Source organism: Camellia sinensis, chromosome 3 (assembly GCF_055761805.1).
Source record: "Camellia sinensis isolate YWXY chromosome 3, ASM5576180v1, whole genome shotgun sequence".
Lineage (NCBI taxonomy): Eukaryota > Viridiplantae > Streptophyta > Magnoliopsida > Ericales > Theaceae > Camellia > Camellia sinensis.
This window is the reverse complement of record NC_138963.1, coordinates 139,268,737-139,283,647: the sequence shown is the minus strand read 5'-3', so window position 1 is coordinate 139,283,647 and position 14,911 is coordinate 139,268,737. Positions and strand designations below refer to the sequence as shown.

Genomic DNA, 14,911 nt, shown 5'->3' with positions numbered 1-14,911 from the left:
ATCTAAAGAAACTTGTAAAATTAATCAATTAATTTAATAGCAAAGTTAATTATGCTAGATAAGTTATACAATTAAACTTATAAATCCCAAATGAATTACAAACTTTATAACTCTAAAAATTAAACTAAAAATTTATTGACAAGAGTTATAGGGAATTATAACACAATAATCGTGTAAATAAATATACAATTAACACTTTTAATTGACAAGAGTTACAAAAATAAAACTATAACTCTAAGAATTAAATTAAAATTAATAGTCAAGAGTTATATATATATATATATATATATATATAAATTTAGTTCACATTAAACGTGTAATTAACTCTAGCAATTAAAATCATGCAAATAGTCTAAAAAATAATAGGCATGTAACGAATCAAAATCTAGAATATTTTTGAACATGCAAATTATCCTACAATTCTAGAATCTAAAACACATGTGAATTAACTAAACAATAGAAGATATTTAGCAAGTCAATATTAACATGGTAGGAAATAATTAATCATCCTCATAAAATAAAATTATTTTTAGAACTAAATAAGCATATAAATTATGCAAGAGAGAAAACATTCTAATCAAACTGGAAAAACCAAAAACAGACCCTTACATATATTAATTGGCAATTCTACAATATTCCTAATCATGTACTCCATACAAGAAACAATGTGGGTTTGGAATATATTTGATTAGGCTAATCATGGATGTCCCACACATACATTAGGCATAAAAAAAAAAAAAAAAAAAAACCACTACTAGAACTATGTATAGACCACAAAAAAAAAAAAAAAAAAAAAAAAACAACCTCAGCAAGCAACTGTTTTGTTTTTATGTATTATTCTAAGCATGCACTAGTAGCCTATCTATTTTCTAATCACGAACAGTGAGGGCAAAAAAAAAAAAAAAAAAAAAAACAAGTTACAACTGGGGAACAAAACAAGTAGCGTATGCATATATTGAATATAAAACCAATAGCCTATATGCACTTGTTGGAAAAACAATATATATATATATATATATATAAATAAATATTAGTGGTCAACATATACAGTGGACATAATATTATTATTATTATTTTTTCCCCCTAATCATAAACATTCACTGCAAATGAAAACGGTGGGCTGAGTGCACAATCCGAAAATGAATCTATGTGTCCTAATACACGAATTCTATATGTACAATTTCATGATAAGTATAGGTGGTGTGTTTTAAGTTTGTTGTCCAAATAGTATACTTAAATAAAATAAATAGATTCATGATTTATTAAAATAGAACATCAAATAAATTTATATTTGATAAATTACATTCTAGAGCATGAAGCATAAAACATGATTAACAGATATACATAGTTAATCGAAATATTAAAAATAAGGAATCAAACTAAATTTTGTGTGATATTACAGTGTCTTTAAACTAGATTAGCCGCCTCTTTAGCATATATTCTTCTTTACTGTAGGACCACATTTAAATCCACCAAATTCAGTTTAGAATTAGATAAGCCAAAATTCCTTACAACTATCAACAACAAAAAAATAAAAATAAAAAATTAGTCGAGAAAAAGAGAGACAACATAAAGCAATCCTTTCAATCGACTAACCCACAAAGTTTCATTTCAAGACAACAATGGGCCAATTTATTTTTAGGTCGACAGTTTCATAAAATGTAAGATGTGGTTAACTTCTGTCTCCCAAGATAAGATGGTTTAGATCGGTTAACGCAGAAGCACCTTCTGTTAGCTTTGGCGAACCGACAATGGCAGCACTCTCTCAACACAGGAAGAAAATTATATGGGAGGAGACTAACTAGGCTATAATCTGAGAGCAAAATTCTGTACCAAAACCAAAGGAGATGGGTCTCTTTTTATACACTATGGGGAAGAGAGGAGGAGCCTCCAACCATGAAGGCTAGCAACCAATGCCCATTAAGATTGGCAACCAATGCTCATTACTCCTGTAAAATTGCTGGAGTAATGGTCCAAAACTGATGGAGCAATAATATATATGAGATATATAATCTATATACACAAGTGTATATATCTGCAGCAGACTTAACCCAAAAAGATTAGGTTAGTGGACCACCAATTCAGCCCAGCCCAAACCTAACCCATTTCAGCAAGCCTCAAGCCCAAGTCCTAAGATCCATGATCCACGACCCACGGGTCACAGACCACGGACCTGGCCCTGACTCGGTCTGAGCGGGCGAGCGGCGCTCGCATGTGTGGAAATTTTGCCATAACCAACTTGGACCATAGTCTTGGCTCAAGCCCATCCTTGAAGCATCCATGCCTCACTTCCTTCGAAAAATTTGGATGCCCCAAAGGGCTCATGCCCTTCTTATAATCTTGAGGTTTAAATACCCATCAAAGTTTTCCTCTACAATCAATGTGGGATTGGTAGTTAGTTATACACAATTCCCAATACTTCATTCATGAGGTCATTTTTATGAGACAAATTCTCATTCAATTCTTAATGGTTTTTGGTCATTTTTTTTTTTGTGGTGTAAAGACCTTGTTACAAAACATCTAAACCCATTTAATCCTACCTCAACCAATGGTTGGGACCTAATTTAATTTCACATTAAAGTCACCCAAAAACCATTTTTTTCCAACACTTGAGCTCAAAGATTCAAAGATTTAAAAAAAAAAAAATGATTAAAAAAATGATTCAAAGTTTGACCTCACAACCAAATAGAGAACTTAGCTAGAGAGCACGCGGTAGAATAGATTAAACCAAACACTTGCACACAAGAAGATAAGAATACTACGGTGACTCGTCTACTAGGGAGCACTCTGACGAGTAAGTCAATCACTTATCTCTCAAAGATATCAACTCAAATGAATAGTGCACAGGTAAAAGCATACCTTAGACCCATGAGGGTGCCTTACTTTTATAACTAGTGGTGCCCTCGTCCCATAGAAGTCTCATTTCACAGGACTCAAGCATAAAACTTATCTCGGACTCTTAGTTAGATATGGATGAATTACTCAAGAGCCTCATCTCTCTCCGAACTAAGTGCTTCACTTATCTAAGACTCTTGTCCTCTGTCCAAACATCTCGAATGCTGATATTACCGCACCATATCTTAGCTATACTGCAACCACCTCATCACTCTGGCTCGTCCACGTAGCGCCTCAGTAATCACTTCGGCCACGTGGCATGACCCTAAAATTACGTCCCCACAACTACCCCCTAGGTTCTATTATCTCGACAACTTGAGATGATGGAACCTATATCGTCTAATCTTCCAACATGTCAACTAACTAACATGCTAGAGATACTCCTCCAATCGAGATCATGACTCGTAGGCTTCATGAAACAAGGATACAGGCATCTCAGATCAAGAACCAAGAACCAAGAATCAAGAATCATCATGTTCTATCTCATCCTAGTCCAACATCTCAATAGAGATCAATATCTCAACTGAGATTACCATCTCAACTGAGATCAACATCTCAACCGAAAGCATCATTTCAATCGAGATCATGACTCCTCTATTTCAAGAATTTTAAGAGCCTTTACTGCGCGTGAGTTATTGTGTCATAACTGTCTCAACCGTATTACCTCCACGTGTTATTACCAGATTGGAGCGTACCAATCACATCCTCATTATGTCACATCAACTCTACCCCACGTCATTTGATGTCATCACGGGCATGTCTCCCTAGGCGGTTAAATCATTAGCTTTGTCGCCTTTTGAATTCCCACATAACACACTTTCCATCTCTTCATTTTGCGATTACAACTTCTTCAGACTCTCTCTCTCGCTAAAATCTCCATTGTCGAGCTTTCGAAGCTTTCTGCAACTGCTCGTGTTCATCGTCTCTGGCAAATGGTCAATTATTCTGCTCCGATCGAAAGCACCGTTTAACTTCGACAAACACAATTCCAACCCTCATTCCCACGACTTCAATTTGTAAGTCCTTGGGTCATCCCCTTTTTTATTTCAGTTCTTTACTATTCCTTTGTTTGATTATAATGTATCTTTATTCATGTTGCTGCCATGCTTATATCCTCTGCGTTTTAATGCTCTGTTTTTTTCAATTTCTGTTCTTCGTACTTCCATGCCAAATTCTGAGCCCATGTTTACCGCCTCTTTATGCTTTTGCATTTGAATTTGCTCATACCTTGGATGTGTTCTTGCCTTTTCTATATTTTCCATGTGTGTCCATGCGTCTTAGTCCTCATCTTCTGAATCTGGTTGTCTTTTCTTTGTTATTTCAGATCATTGCCTCTTGTCCCTACCTCCTTTAGATTTAGGATTGGGATTTGCTAGAACATTATACATTAGGGAAACTAAAACAAATTGTGTTTACAATCTCCTATAGATTCCCAGAATCTTTGCCCCAATACTTCTTAGGTTACACCGAGGTTCCTAGGGTCATAACATTTTTTAGAAAACAATACCAAAACCATCTAGCCGAGGTCATGGGCATGCATAAATGGAGAGTAGATAGCTTCACTAGGATTTAGAATTTTAGCCAAGAATATAACATTCCAACCGATGTCCATATCAGACTCGCTGGTGAAAATGATTCCATTATGCATGGAGACAATTACAAGCCATTCCCTGTAGTGTCAATCCTTGAGGGCGGAATTATCTTCCCCCTTAATATCCTATTTAGGAAAAAGGTTCACTTATACAGAATAAATCCCATACAACTAGCCATCAACACCTTTTGTGTAATCAACAGTATAGCCGAACCTAATCGCTAACATAGAGCCCAATTAAACCTCTAAGATGTCTAGTACTGCTACATGATGTGCACCCTTCAATCCAAAAATGGCATAACCTACTACCTCAAACCGAAGTCCATAGCCTACAAGATAATCGCCAACCTCCCTAATTCCAACAAGGGTACAAGAGATGATTATCTTACTATCTCGGGTAATTGGGAGTTTGCTCCAGACGACGACCTACACCTCTTTCCAATCCCCAGAAGTATTTTAGGAGACCACAAAAGTAAGTTGCCCTTAGAATACACACTTGTCGTCAATTATCTGCTTAAGTTTTTCACTTAATCATATTGCTGATCATATAACTCCCATTTTCTTTTAACCAAATCTTTTCCAGCCCGAGAAGAACTTTACAAAAGTACTACATTCATAGAGCCGATCTGCAAAGGCTTCTAGACCTGGCCATCAACATTCACAAAGGCCCCTTTCTCCTGGACTACATAGCCACGTACAAGTCTCCACTTCCTGATGTCCTATCAAGAAACAAGACCCCACCTTCCGCATCAATGCCACTTGCCTCTTCAAGGGCAAATCAAGGATACCTAGTTGACCAGCCGTCAACTTTGGCTCTATCCTAGCACATTGCACCAGCTCAATGCCAATGTCGTTGTTGACCCATAAACGCTCCAGTTGGGAGGACGTGCAAAAAATGTTGAGGTACCGATATTCTACTATACGACCATGCTAATCTGCGTCTTGATCTTTCTATATTCAGACTCAGCACTGAAGTGATCATCGTTGCCATCTCTAAAAAGATGGGTCGTAAGCTAGCAGTCGCCGAGGACCTACTAGTCAGTTTGCTTGAGGTCATCACGGTCTAATCCACCCATTTCCCTCAGTTTGTTTAAAAATCAAAGAAGATGAAGAAGGCCAAGGAAAATGCTAGAGTCACAACCATCACTTCTGACGAGGAGAAGGATCTTGAGGACACTGTGCCAATCTCAAAATTAGCTGAATCCAAGAAGAGACTAGCTTTGACTGACTCTGTTGATGCCCCTCCTGCAAAGAAGCCGAGGTCTATTGGTCTTGGGGGTAAAAGTGACATCCTCCCCGAGGACACTTGGCTTCCTGAGATCCAAGTGGGTGATCAACTTCTGAAAGTTAGCGACAACGTTTTCAAAGACATCGAAGTTAGGGCTACATTAACCACGGGCCTTCTCCTCTACACAAACTTAAGCCAAATTAGCAAGTACAACCAGTATGAAAATTTTGCCTTAATGATGAGGCACTCAGTTCTGGTAACTTCCCGTACTCTTATTTTTAAATTCAGTCCTCCATACTTAGTAAAATATTACTAATTCGTTTATTTCCTTGTAGGCCATTCAACACGTCCACTCCTATGCAATCAAGGCTAGTTAATGAAAAAAGACTTGACTAAAAAGACGTAAGAGGCTGCAAGCTTCCTCTCTCAACTTAACAAGGACGAGTCTAGGATTAAAAGTCAAATAGACAAAGTTAGTGCAACCAGGGCAGCAGAACACAAGGTCGAGGCTGCTACCAAGGGCACTGAAGAAAGGGCCACCGAGCCTGAGAGTAAACTAAAGAAGGCCCTTGAAACCAAAGAGGCCAAGATCAAGGCCGCCGATGAAAAAGCCTACGAAGAGGGGTGGGCCGATGTGTGGGATCAATACAAGAAACAAGTCAACCTGGACTACAACAAGGGTTACTACCTTGGCTAGGTTGCGGCTCTTAAAAAAACTCTCTATCCCTGAGGACTCACCTCTTCGGGATATCAGCCAACTTGATGTGCCTTTCCCCTCCCTTTTGACCAATCCGAGGATGAGGAAGAAGAGGCTGACGTTGTTGCAGCTGGGTCTAAGTCCCCAACGCTGAATAATCAGGTCCAGGACCTATTTGAAAGGACAAGGATGAGGTCTCGAAAAACATCTTCCCAGAGTAGGTCGACACCTCTGAGACCAAGATCGTTGTTGTAAACAAAAGTCTCAAGGAGAGTCTAAGGAAAATTGACGCAAAGATAACAGTTGATGCCGAGGCTGAGAAAGTTTCTTCATTGTCCACCAAGGTTGACACAACGCCAATTGTTGAGATGGAATAGTCTGAGAATATTGCTCTAGAATCTAGCACTTTAGGATTTTTCTTTCCTTCTTTACTGTTAGTTGTAGCTTTTCTCTTCTTTGAACACTTCTATTCTTATTAGGCCGGAGTGCCTTCTGATGTATTGAAACAAGTTATTCCTTTGAATGCATGTCTATTTTTGACTAAGTGTTGAATGCTTGCTGTTTTTCATACTATTTTGTATACATTTGTTGTTTTTATGCTTTGCATTTTCTCAAAATCTTCGAAGTATAATATATTGGATAGTTATCTCGGGTTAAAAAATCTAAGATAAAACTTTTATCAAACATCTCAGATAACTTCAACTCAACAAATTTTCTAAATTTTTTTACAAGTATCACATTCTCTTAACTCATCCATGCTTCCTGCCTCCTAATGTGAATATAAGCATGACTTAGGTTCACTTCTCAGATACATCACCTGAATCTTGTGTAAGTCTAACTTAGACATCCATGATCGAGATCATCATGTTGAGCTCGTCTAAAAAAAATACTCAAGACTTAACCTTAGTGCATCGAGAGTACTACCTACCTCGACTTTTCATACAAACTAACCAAATCATGGCTAGTTTCGCCTTGTTTCTCCTTGAAACATCTCTTTAACTTAGTTCAACTTTTCCATTCTAGCAAGTTTAAGTTAAAAGTCTTGTTCCTTTTTGGAACATCGACTTAAGATTGTCCATTAACTATTAAGTAACAACTTTTGTAAAGAACAAAATCCAACTATTTTATTAATCAATGCTTCAGTTAAAAATAATCTAAATTACATAGAAAAAAATAATGAAAATTAATGATAGAAGAACTTTAGATTGCTAGTATTCCAAGGTCTTGGCAACTCCTTGCCATCGCTATCATCTAATCGGTATACGCCATTGCTGGCAATCGAGATAGTTGACTTTCTGCGACTAACATTTTTTTTGTCGTTGATGAGTTGTGTTTTTGCGTCCAACGACATTTTGGTAGCTAATAGGTAGTTTTTTGTGGCCAAAAAAAGAATTTTGGTCGCAGAAAGTAATGGCGGGAGAGGGGGAAAAAAAAGGGGATCTCAAAACCTTTTGGCGACTACATTTTGGTTAGAAATAGTTTACTTTCTGCAACCAAATAAATTTTAGTCGCGAATGATCAAAGTTTTAGCAACCAATAGCTCTTTGGTAGCTAATACAGAACCTTTTGCTTGTCATTGAAGGTAGTGGCGGGAGAACAAAAAAATTAGGCAGTATTTCTAAACTTTTGGTGACCAAGTGAATCGTGGTTACATAAAATAAAATGGTTATTTTTTAAGTAAACTAAAAATGTTAATAAATGGGACTCCACGGGGTTGTTTGATAATCTAATTTAGCATTTAAAACTGAATGTATTAAGTAAAAAAATCAATTAAGTTTGTTTGATAACCACAATTAATATTATTTTAAAATTTAAGTGTCTTAAAATATAGTCTAAAACTTAAGAAAATTTTAAGTCATATGGAACTTATTTAATTCTGACTGAATTTATAAAAAGAAATACTCTATCCCCTATTTCATCACCCTACCCCCAATTGCACCTCTAATGAGGTGGCAAACAATACCAACCAAACAACTTTCTTCAAACTCTCCTCTCCTTTGAAAATTGTTTGTCACCTCATTAGAAGTGTAATTGGGGATGATGAAATAAGGAAATGTAGTAATTTTTTTTAATTTTTTTTCTTTATATATAAATATTAAACCTAAGCATCGATATCCATTATTATAAACTCACTTCCACCACCACCGCTACCATTACCACCACCATCACTATCTTTACGACCACCATGCCACCGCTACCACTACCGCTACCACTACCATCACCATCATGTCATTGCCACCACTGTCGCCACCATTACCACCACCACCACTATCTTCATCACTATTGTCATTGTTACCATAAGCATCACCATCATTTTACTACTATTATTATCACTATTGCTGCCATCGTTGCCACCATCAACGCTATTGCTACCATCACCATAATCACTATTAACACTTCCACCATTACCACCATGCCAACACTACCACCACCACTATGACCATCGTACAATCATCGCCATCACTACCGCCACCATCACAATATAAAAATTGAAATATACAATTGAAAAAGAATAAATTTTAAATTTAATCTTCTACATATCAAACAACTTATTTTTAGTTCAATACTTAAATTTTTATCAAATAATTTTTCAACTTAAAAAATTAAATATTAAATATTAATTTTTAATTTTCATTTTTTATTTTTCTTACTTATGATATGATCCAAACGGACTGCAATACTTGGCCTAATTTTTGGCATAGGACTTGGGGAGTCAAAAGGTCACACACTCGCCCACTCTCAGACCCTCTTCGGAGCAACCTCTTCACTCTCGTCAGTGAATCTATCTCTAAAACTTTGATCTCTAGAAACTACTGTTCATAGTTATCTCTCAATCAACAACAATTGCTCTCTTCAATTCACCACCTCCATTTGAAGCCTACCCAATAGCAAAAGATGGTCCCTCCATGGAATGACTGCTCTCGTCACCGGTGGCACTCGCGGAATTAGGTCTTCCCTCACTTTCTCTTTCTTTCTATCTCTTTCTCTCTCTCTCTCTCTCTCTATTTATATATATGTAATGGGTTTTTTTTTGTAGAACCCTAATTTTGAAATTGGAATCTGGGTGTAATTACATTTATGTAGGCATGCGAATATGGAGGAACTGATAGGACTCGGGGTGAAAGTGCATACCTGTGCTCAGCACGAAACAAAACTGAAGAGGTGTTTGGGAGATTGGGAAGATGAAAGATTTGGAGTTACGGGTTCGGTTTGTGATGTGTTGTCTTGCCTCCAGCTAGAGGAGCTAATGGACTCTATCTCCTTTGTCTTCAATGGCAAGCTCAACATTCTTGTAAGTCTCCATATTCCCATTTTCTGCACTCTTTAAAATATTTAGTTGATTGATTTTGTGCATAAATGTTTTGGTGATGATGATGACGATGAGAAGTCAAACAAAGCATTGTGTGCTTTTGTGTGAGATTTTGTAGATTTAAAGTGGGCATTTAGTTTAAATTAATGTTGATGTTCAGAATTATAAGCCCAAGTAATGTAGATTAGAAGGCTTTGTAGTTGGCCTTAAAGCTATGGTTATGTTCATTCTATGGGAGTTGGGAATTGACATACTGCCTTAAATAAATTTGGGGCTTGAAATGTTCTTATCGAGGATTCATATAAGCTGTGTTTGGATCATGGATTTGAATAAAGATTTGGAAATGGAAAAAAGAAAGGGAAAGGAAAAAAAAGGTGAGTGAAATGTAAATAAAATATAACTATAGTTCACCTACATTTTCCCTTTTTCTTTCCAAGTCTCTACCCAAATCTATGATCCAAATACAGTCATAATGTTCCCAAAGAAGCTTTATAGTTTCGTAGGATTTTTACGGAATTGTTTCTGCCCCAGTCCAAGTAACTCTTTTTTAATTGGATGCAATTGAGTTGAGGCAATAATGGAATTTTGGCTCAAAGACATCCAAGTTGTTGATAAGAGGTCCTAATTATCAATTGTACTGTATGAGACAAGTTACAAGCTAAAAAGCATAGACCCTTCTAAAAAGGTGGTGTGTTGGTGTCATGTCCCTTCAAACATGGTTGCAACTTAGATGTTTTACCGATTCTTTCCTTATGTGATGAGATTTGAACTTAAGAGCCCCAGATACGATTAGTATATCTTATTTTCCAGGGATCAACATTTTAGAATTGCAATGCTTCACTTCATTGTGCTTTTACCATCTACTGAACTTATGGGGACATTGGATTTTGTGGTTTAAATCTGTAGATCTGCAGACTGCCCGAACTTCCTCTGCGCGGCCCCCTTTCGGAGAGGGCGCGGATTTGGGTTCTAGCTACTACAGTTTGGACTTGTAGACACCCCATTTTTAACCGTCCTCAAGAATTGGACGTCATCGTTTGAACACTCGATGATCATCCATGCTCGTGTTCATTTCAAGTTCTCGAAGGTCTCAGTTGTGCGCCTTGCCTTAGGATCTCTCAACTTGTTTGTTTTGTGCTTGGTTGTGGACCAAGGACTTGTGGTTTTGCTTCTGAGGGAAGAGGGTGGCTTGTTGGCCATCCTTGCAACCCATCAGCTAAGGCTTTGTGCCATCGGCCATGTCTTCTTGCCATCGACCATAAGTGTTGGCCGATCGGCACTCTTTTTGGTTGATTGGCCATATTTTTGAGCCGAGACCTTTCCATCTGCTTTTTGCAAATATTTTGTGCCAGCTGTGACAGCTGGTGAGCACAATTCTCATCCTCCATACACGTGTATGGAGGGATTTGCTTCAAGACTCAAGCTTGTTGAACAAGCTTGAGAATTGAAATTCTATAAGAAGGGAGGCCCCTCTCCCTCTCCAGAGGTTCTAAAAATTGGATATATACATCATTCATCTCTTTCTCTATATTTTACCTCTCTCTCTCCATTTGCTCTTGTTTGTACTCAAAAGTGTGATTTCTTCACATTATTGCACACAAACACCTAATAGAACACCATCCTTTTGTTGCTGAGGTACTAAGGAGTTGATTTTAGTGTTTTTGGGTTGGTTTGAACTCAGAAAAGTTGTTGGAGTTGTGTTGTTGGAGGTGTTCTTCAAGGGTGAGTCAACTACCTTTTAATCCCTTGTTTTGGCTTAAGCTTTTAGACCTACTTGCATATTGTTTTAAGCTTAACTCTAAACTACAAAAAGTTCTTATTTTTCATGCTTGTGATGTTTGTTTAAGGTCACTTTTGTGTTGGGGGTTGTCTACTCCCTCTTAGGCCTTGTTTGGCCTTGTTTTGTGCCTTCCCTTTTCAGCTTTGGAACCATCTTGTTTTGACCTTCTCACCACTGAAATCTAGAGGATTTTTCAGTGGTGGAAATGTGGTTTTAGAGTCTTAAATAGGAGAGGGACACCCCCCTCTCCTTGTGTCTCATATGCTAATATAAATGGCTCATAATGGTAGCATGTTTGCTTAGCTTGTTTTGGCTCCATTTTAGCAAGTATTTGGTGTTATTTTGCCATGCTATACCTCTGTCTAAAGTTGGCTTGATGACCTCTCGCATGCACCATACACTTGTAGAGCAATTTTGCATGCTAGCATAGCATACATCTTGTGTTTGGACCATCATTCTTGCATGTTTTGGCTCAACTCAAAGAAGCTTTTAGTCATGTTTTACCATGCTTGAGCTCTGTTTCATGTTGTTTTAGTCATGCATGCACTGTTTTGTATAGCCTTGGTTCAATCTAGCTTGTTAGCTTTGAGTATCCAAGTCATTAGCATGCATTGCTTGGACCATTTTCATGATTTGGCATAATTTCATATGAGATTTCAGTCCATGTAGTGTAGCCATACACTTACATTTTCCACCCTTTTGATGTTTTGAAGAGTTGGTGTTTTGTGCTTCAAGAATGGATCATTGTGCATGCCATCATACTTAGGCTTTTGGGATGCCATTTCAGTACATGTTTGGGCTTATTTTGACATGCCATAACTCTGATTTTTATTAGTTAAATCATGCCATGTTTGGTTGTCATAGGTGTAGTGTAATCCCCCTTTGTTAGCCTTGCATGCCTCATGCTTTTTGAACTTTTGTTCTAGCTTGTGTTGGCTAGGTTCAAACTTATTTTTGGTCTTATCTTGACCTGTCTTGGGACTGTTTTGGGTGCCCTTGACCCTTTGGGGCTTTCTTTGCATGGCCATGGTTTAAGTCCCTTTGTTAAGTTTCAAGCTTTGAGGTTTTTTGCATGCTATCCTTGTGTTATGTGGTTGATTTGGCATCATTCCATGCTTAATTTCGGGGCTTATAGTATTGTCACTTATCCACACCTTTCACTCTTTAAGTGCTCTTAAGAGCTGGTGTCTTCATGCCTTAATTCTTAGGCCAATTGGCATGCGTGTTTGTATGTGCATTGCATGTCATCAATTCATCACTTTAGCCACTGTTTTTGGCATGGCTGAGGTCTATCCATCTGCGGTTTAAGTCCATTATGTATGTGTCTTGCATGTTGTTGCCTGCTTGTTCCATTTTGTGGTTATTGCATGCTTGTCGCATTGCATGTTGTCGCATGCTTGTCGCATTGCATGATTTTTGCATGTTGTTGCATGCTTGGTACATTGCATGTTTGCATGCTTAGGTTGCATTGCATTTTGCATGCTTGTTACATTTGCATTTGGCATGCTTATGTTGCATTGCATAGCTTCTCCATGTCGTATACATTGCATTGTGTTTGGTTTGGGGTGTTAAGCCAAACATAAGGAATGATGGGCATTTTTATACTTGAAGTGATGAAACGTGCCTTAATCCTCGGTCATTGACACTCTTGATCCAACATGATAGAGTTTAAGGCATTTGTGTGTTTTCGTGCATGTCATTCACATTAAATTGTGCAACTCGGCCTATTTGGCCATCATGCATCGAAATGCGTGATTGATGGCTCGAGAGTCGAGCACTACACTCCTTTGAGTTCCAAACTTGATAAGGGGTGTAGTTGCACAACATTTTCTTGCAAATGTATTTCCATGCTCTTGTTTGTCCTCTGCTGCAACAAAAAGGAGCAGTTTGCAGGAAGGATGGCCGATCGGCTATCTACAGTGCCGATCGGCTAACAATGCTTGGCCGATAGCCTCATAAGTGGTCGATGGCCCTTATCTTTTGGCCGATGGCCTTACCTCTTGGCCGATGACCTCTCAAACTGTCCATGTGGTGGTCCAGAAGCATCACAGAGACTTTTACAGTTTTCAAAGGTGCAAAACAATGCAAACAGAGGCAACATGAGGCATGGCAACGGATTTCCGAGCGAAGCCGATCGAGCATACATTTGTCCCTCCTCTTGAGGCGACTTTAACTGTTTTGTAACTTAATTAATTTGCTTAATTAGTTAAGAGTTTTGTAATAATTAATTAGCTAGGGTAGTTGATTAATTAGTTGGTTTGTATTATTTATTCGGACCCTCCGTCACACACGCACATTTATTACAAAATTCGCCCTCTCGACGGAGGGTCCGAATAAATAATACAGAACCGACTAATTAACTAACTATTCTAGCTAATTAATTATTACACAACACTAGCTAATTAACAAATTAACTAAGGAAGCAAATAAACTAGCATGCAAGCTACATGAAATGGATTGCCTCAGCTCTGCCTTGAATGATGAAGGATGCATGCTTGCCCGAGTCGCCTTGTCGGGAAATCCATCGCGATGCCTCGACTCACCTTTGTTTGCAATTGATTTCAGAAAGTTGCAAGAGGCTCCAGAGAGATGAAACTCCACCCAGGAAAATTATGGGAAGGCTGCCGACCAGCTCATGGCCTTGGAGACCACTGCCGACCACCTTTGGTGGTGAAGACCAGAAAAGGTGGTCGGCCTGCTAGAAAACCTGGTCGGCCGACCAGTTCATTCTCTTGGTTTCTGCTTTTTTTGCAACAAAGGCAAGAGAGAGAAGGGAAGGTATTTTGAACATATGTGTGCCTGACCATTCTTTCCATCATTGCATAGGCTCTAGGGAGTATAGTCCTCGATCCTCGTGCCATCAATCACGTATCCCGATGCATGATGGCCGAGGAGTCAAATTGCACGACTCAATGGGACATGAATGCACATATAAGCAACTAAAACCAACAAGTCCACCATGGATGGTCAAGAGTGTCGGCGATCGGGAATCGAGGCACGTTTCATCACTTGGAGTATGAATCGTTCCTCGTTTCCCCTGTTTGGACTAACTCCTATTCCAAACACAATGCGACAAGTAGAATGGCATGGCATATACAAATACAACTCTAGCATGCGATCTAAATGCAATGCAACTAAGTGATGCGATGATGCACGGAATGGCATGCAAGCATGCAAATGGCATACACAATGCTATGAACTAATCAATGGCATACTCAATGCACATGGATTATATGGCATGCATACATAATGCACTAACATACGCAATGTTATCAACGAGGCATACGCAATGCAATGATCAAACATGCGATAACATGGACTATAGGGCATACACAATGCAAGATGGACTTAAACCAAGATAGATGGGCCACGGCCACACCCAAATCAGTGGCCAAAATGATGAAAACGAG

At 38.3% G+C, this 14,911-nt stretch overlaps 1 protein-coding gene across 1 annotated transcript in view; it reads left to right on the top strand.

Annotated features, from left to right (window-relative positions):
* The first annotated feature begins 5,592 nt into the window (after positions 1-5,592).
* Positions 5,593-14,911, top strand: part of LOC114262832 (tropinone reductase homolog At5g06060-like) — a 70,188-nt gene continuing 60,869 nt past the window's right edge. Inside the window, exons 1-3 of the mRNA XM_028203248.2 lie at positions 5,593-5,930; positions 9,289-9,360; positions 9,496-9,704. Coding sequence (XP_028059049.2) covers positions 5,593-5,930; positions 9,289-9,360; positions 9,496-9,704 — 619 coding nt within the window. The remainder of the gene's footprint in view (positions 5,931-9,288; positions 9,361-9,495; positions 9,705-14,911) is intronic.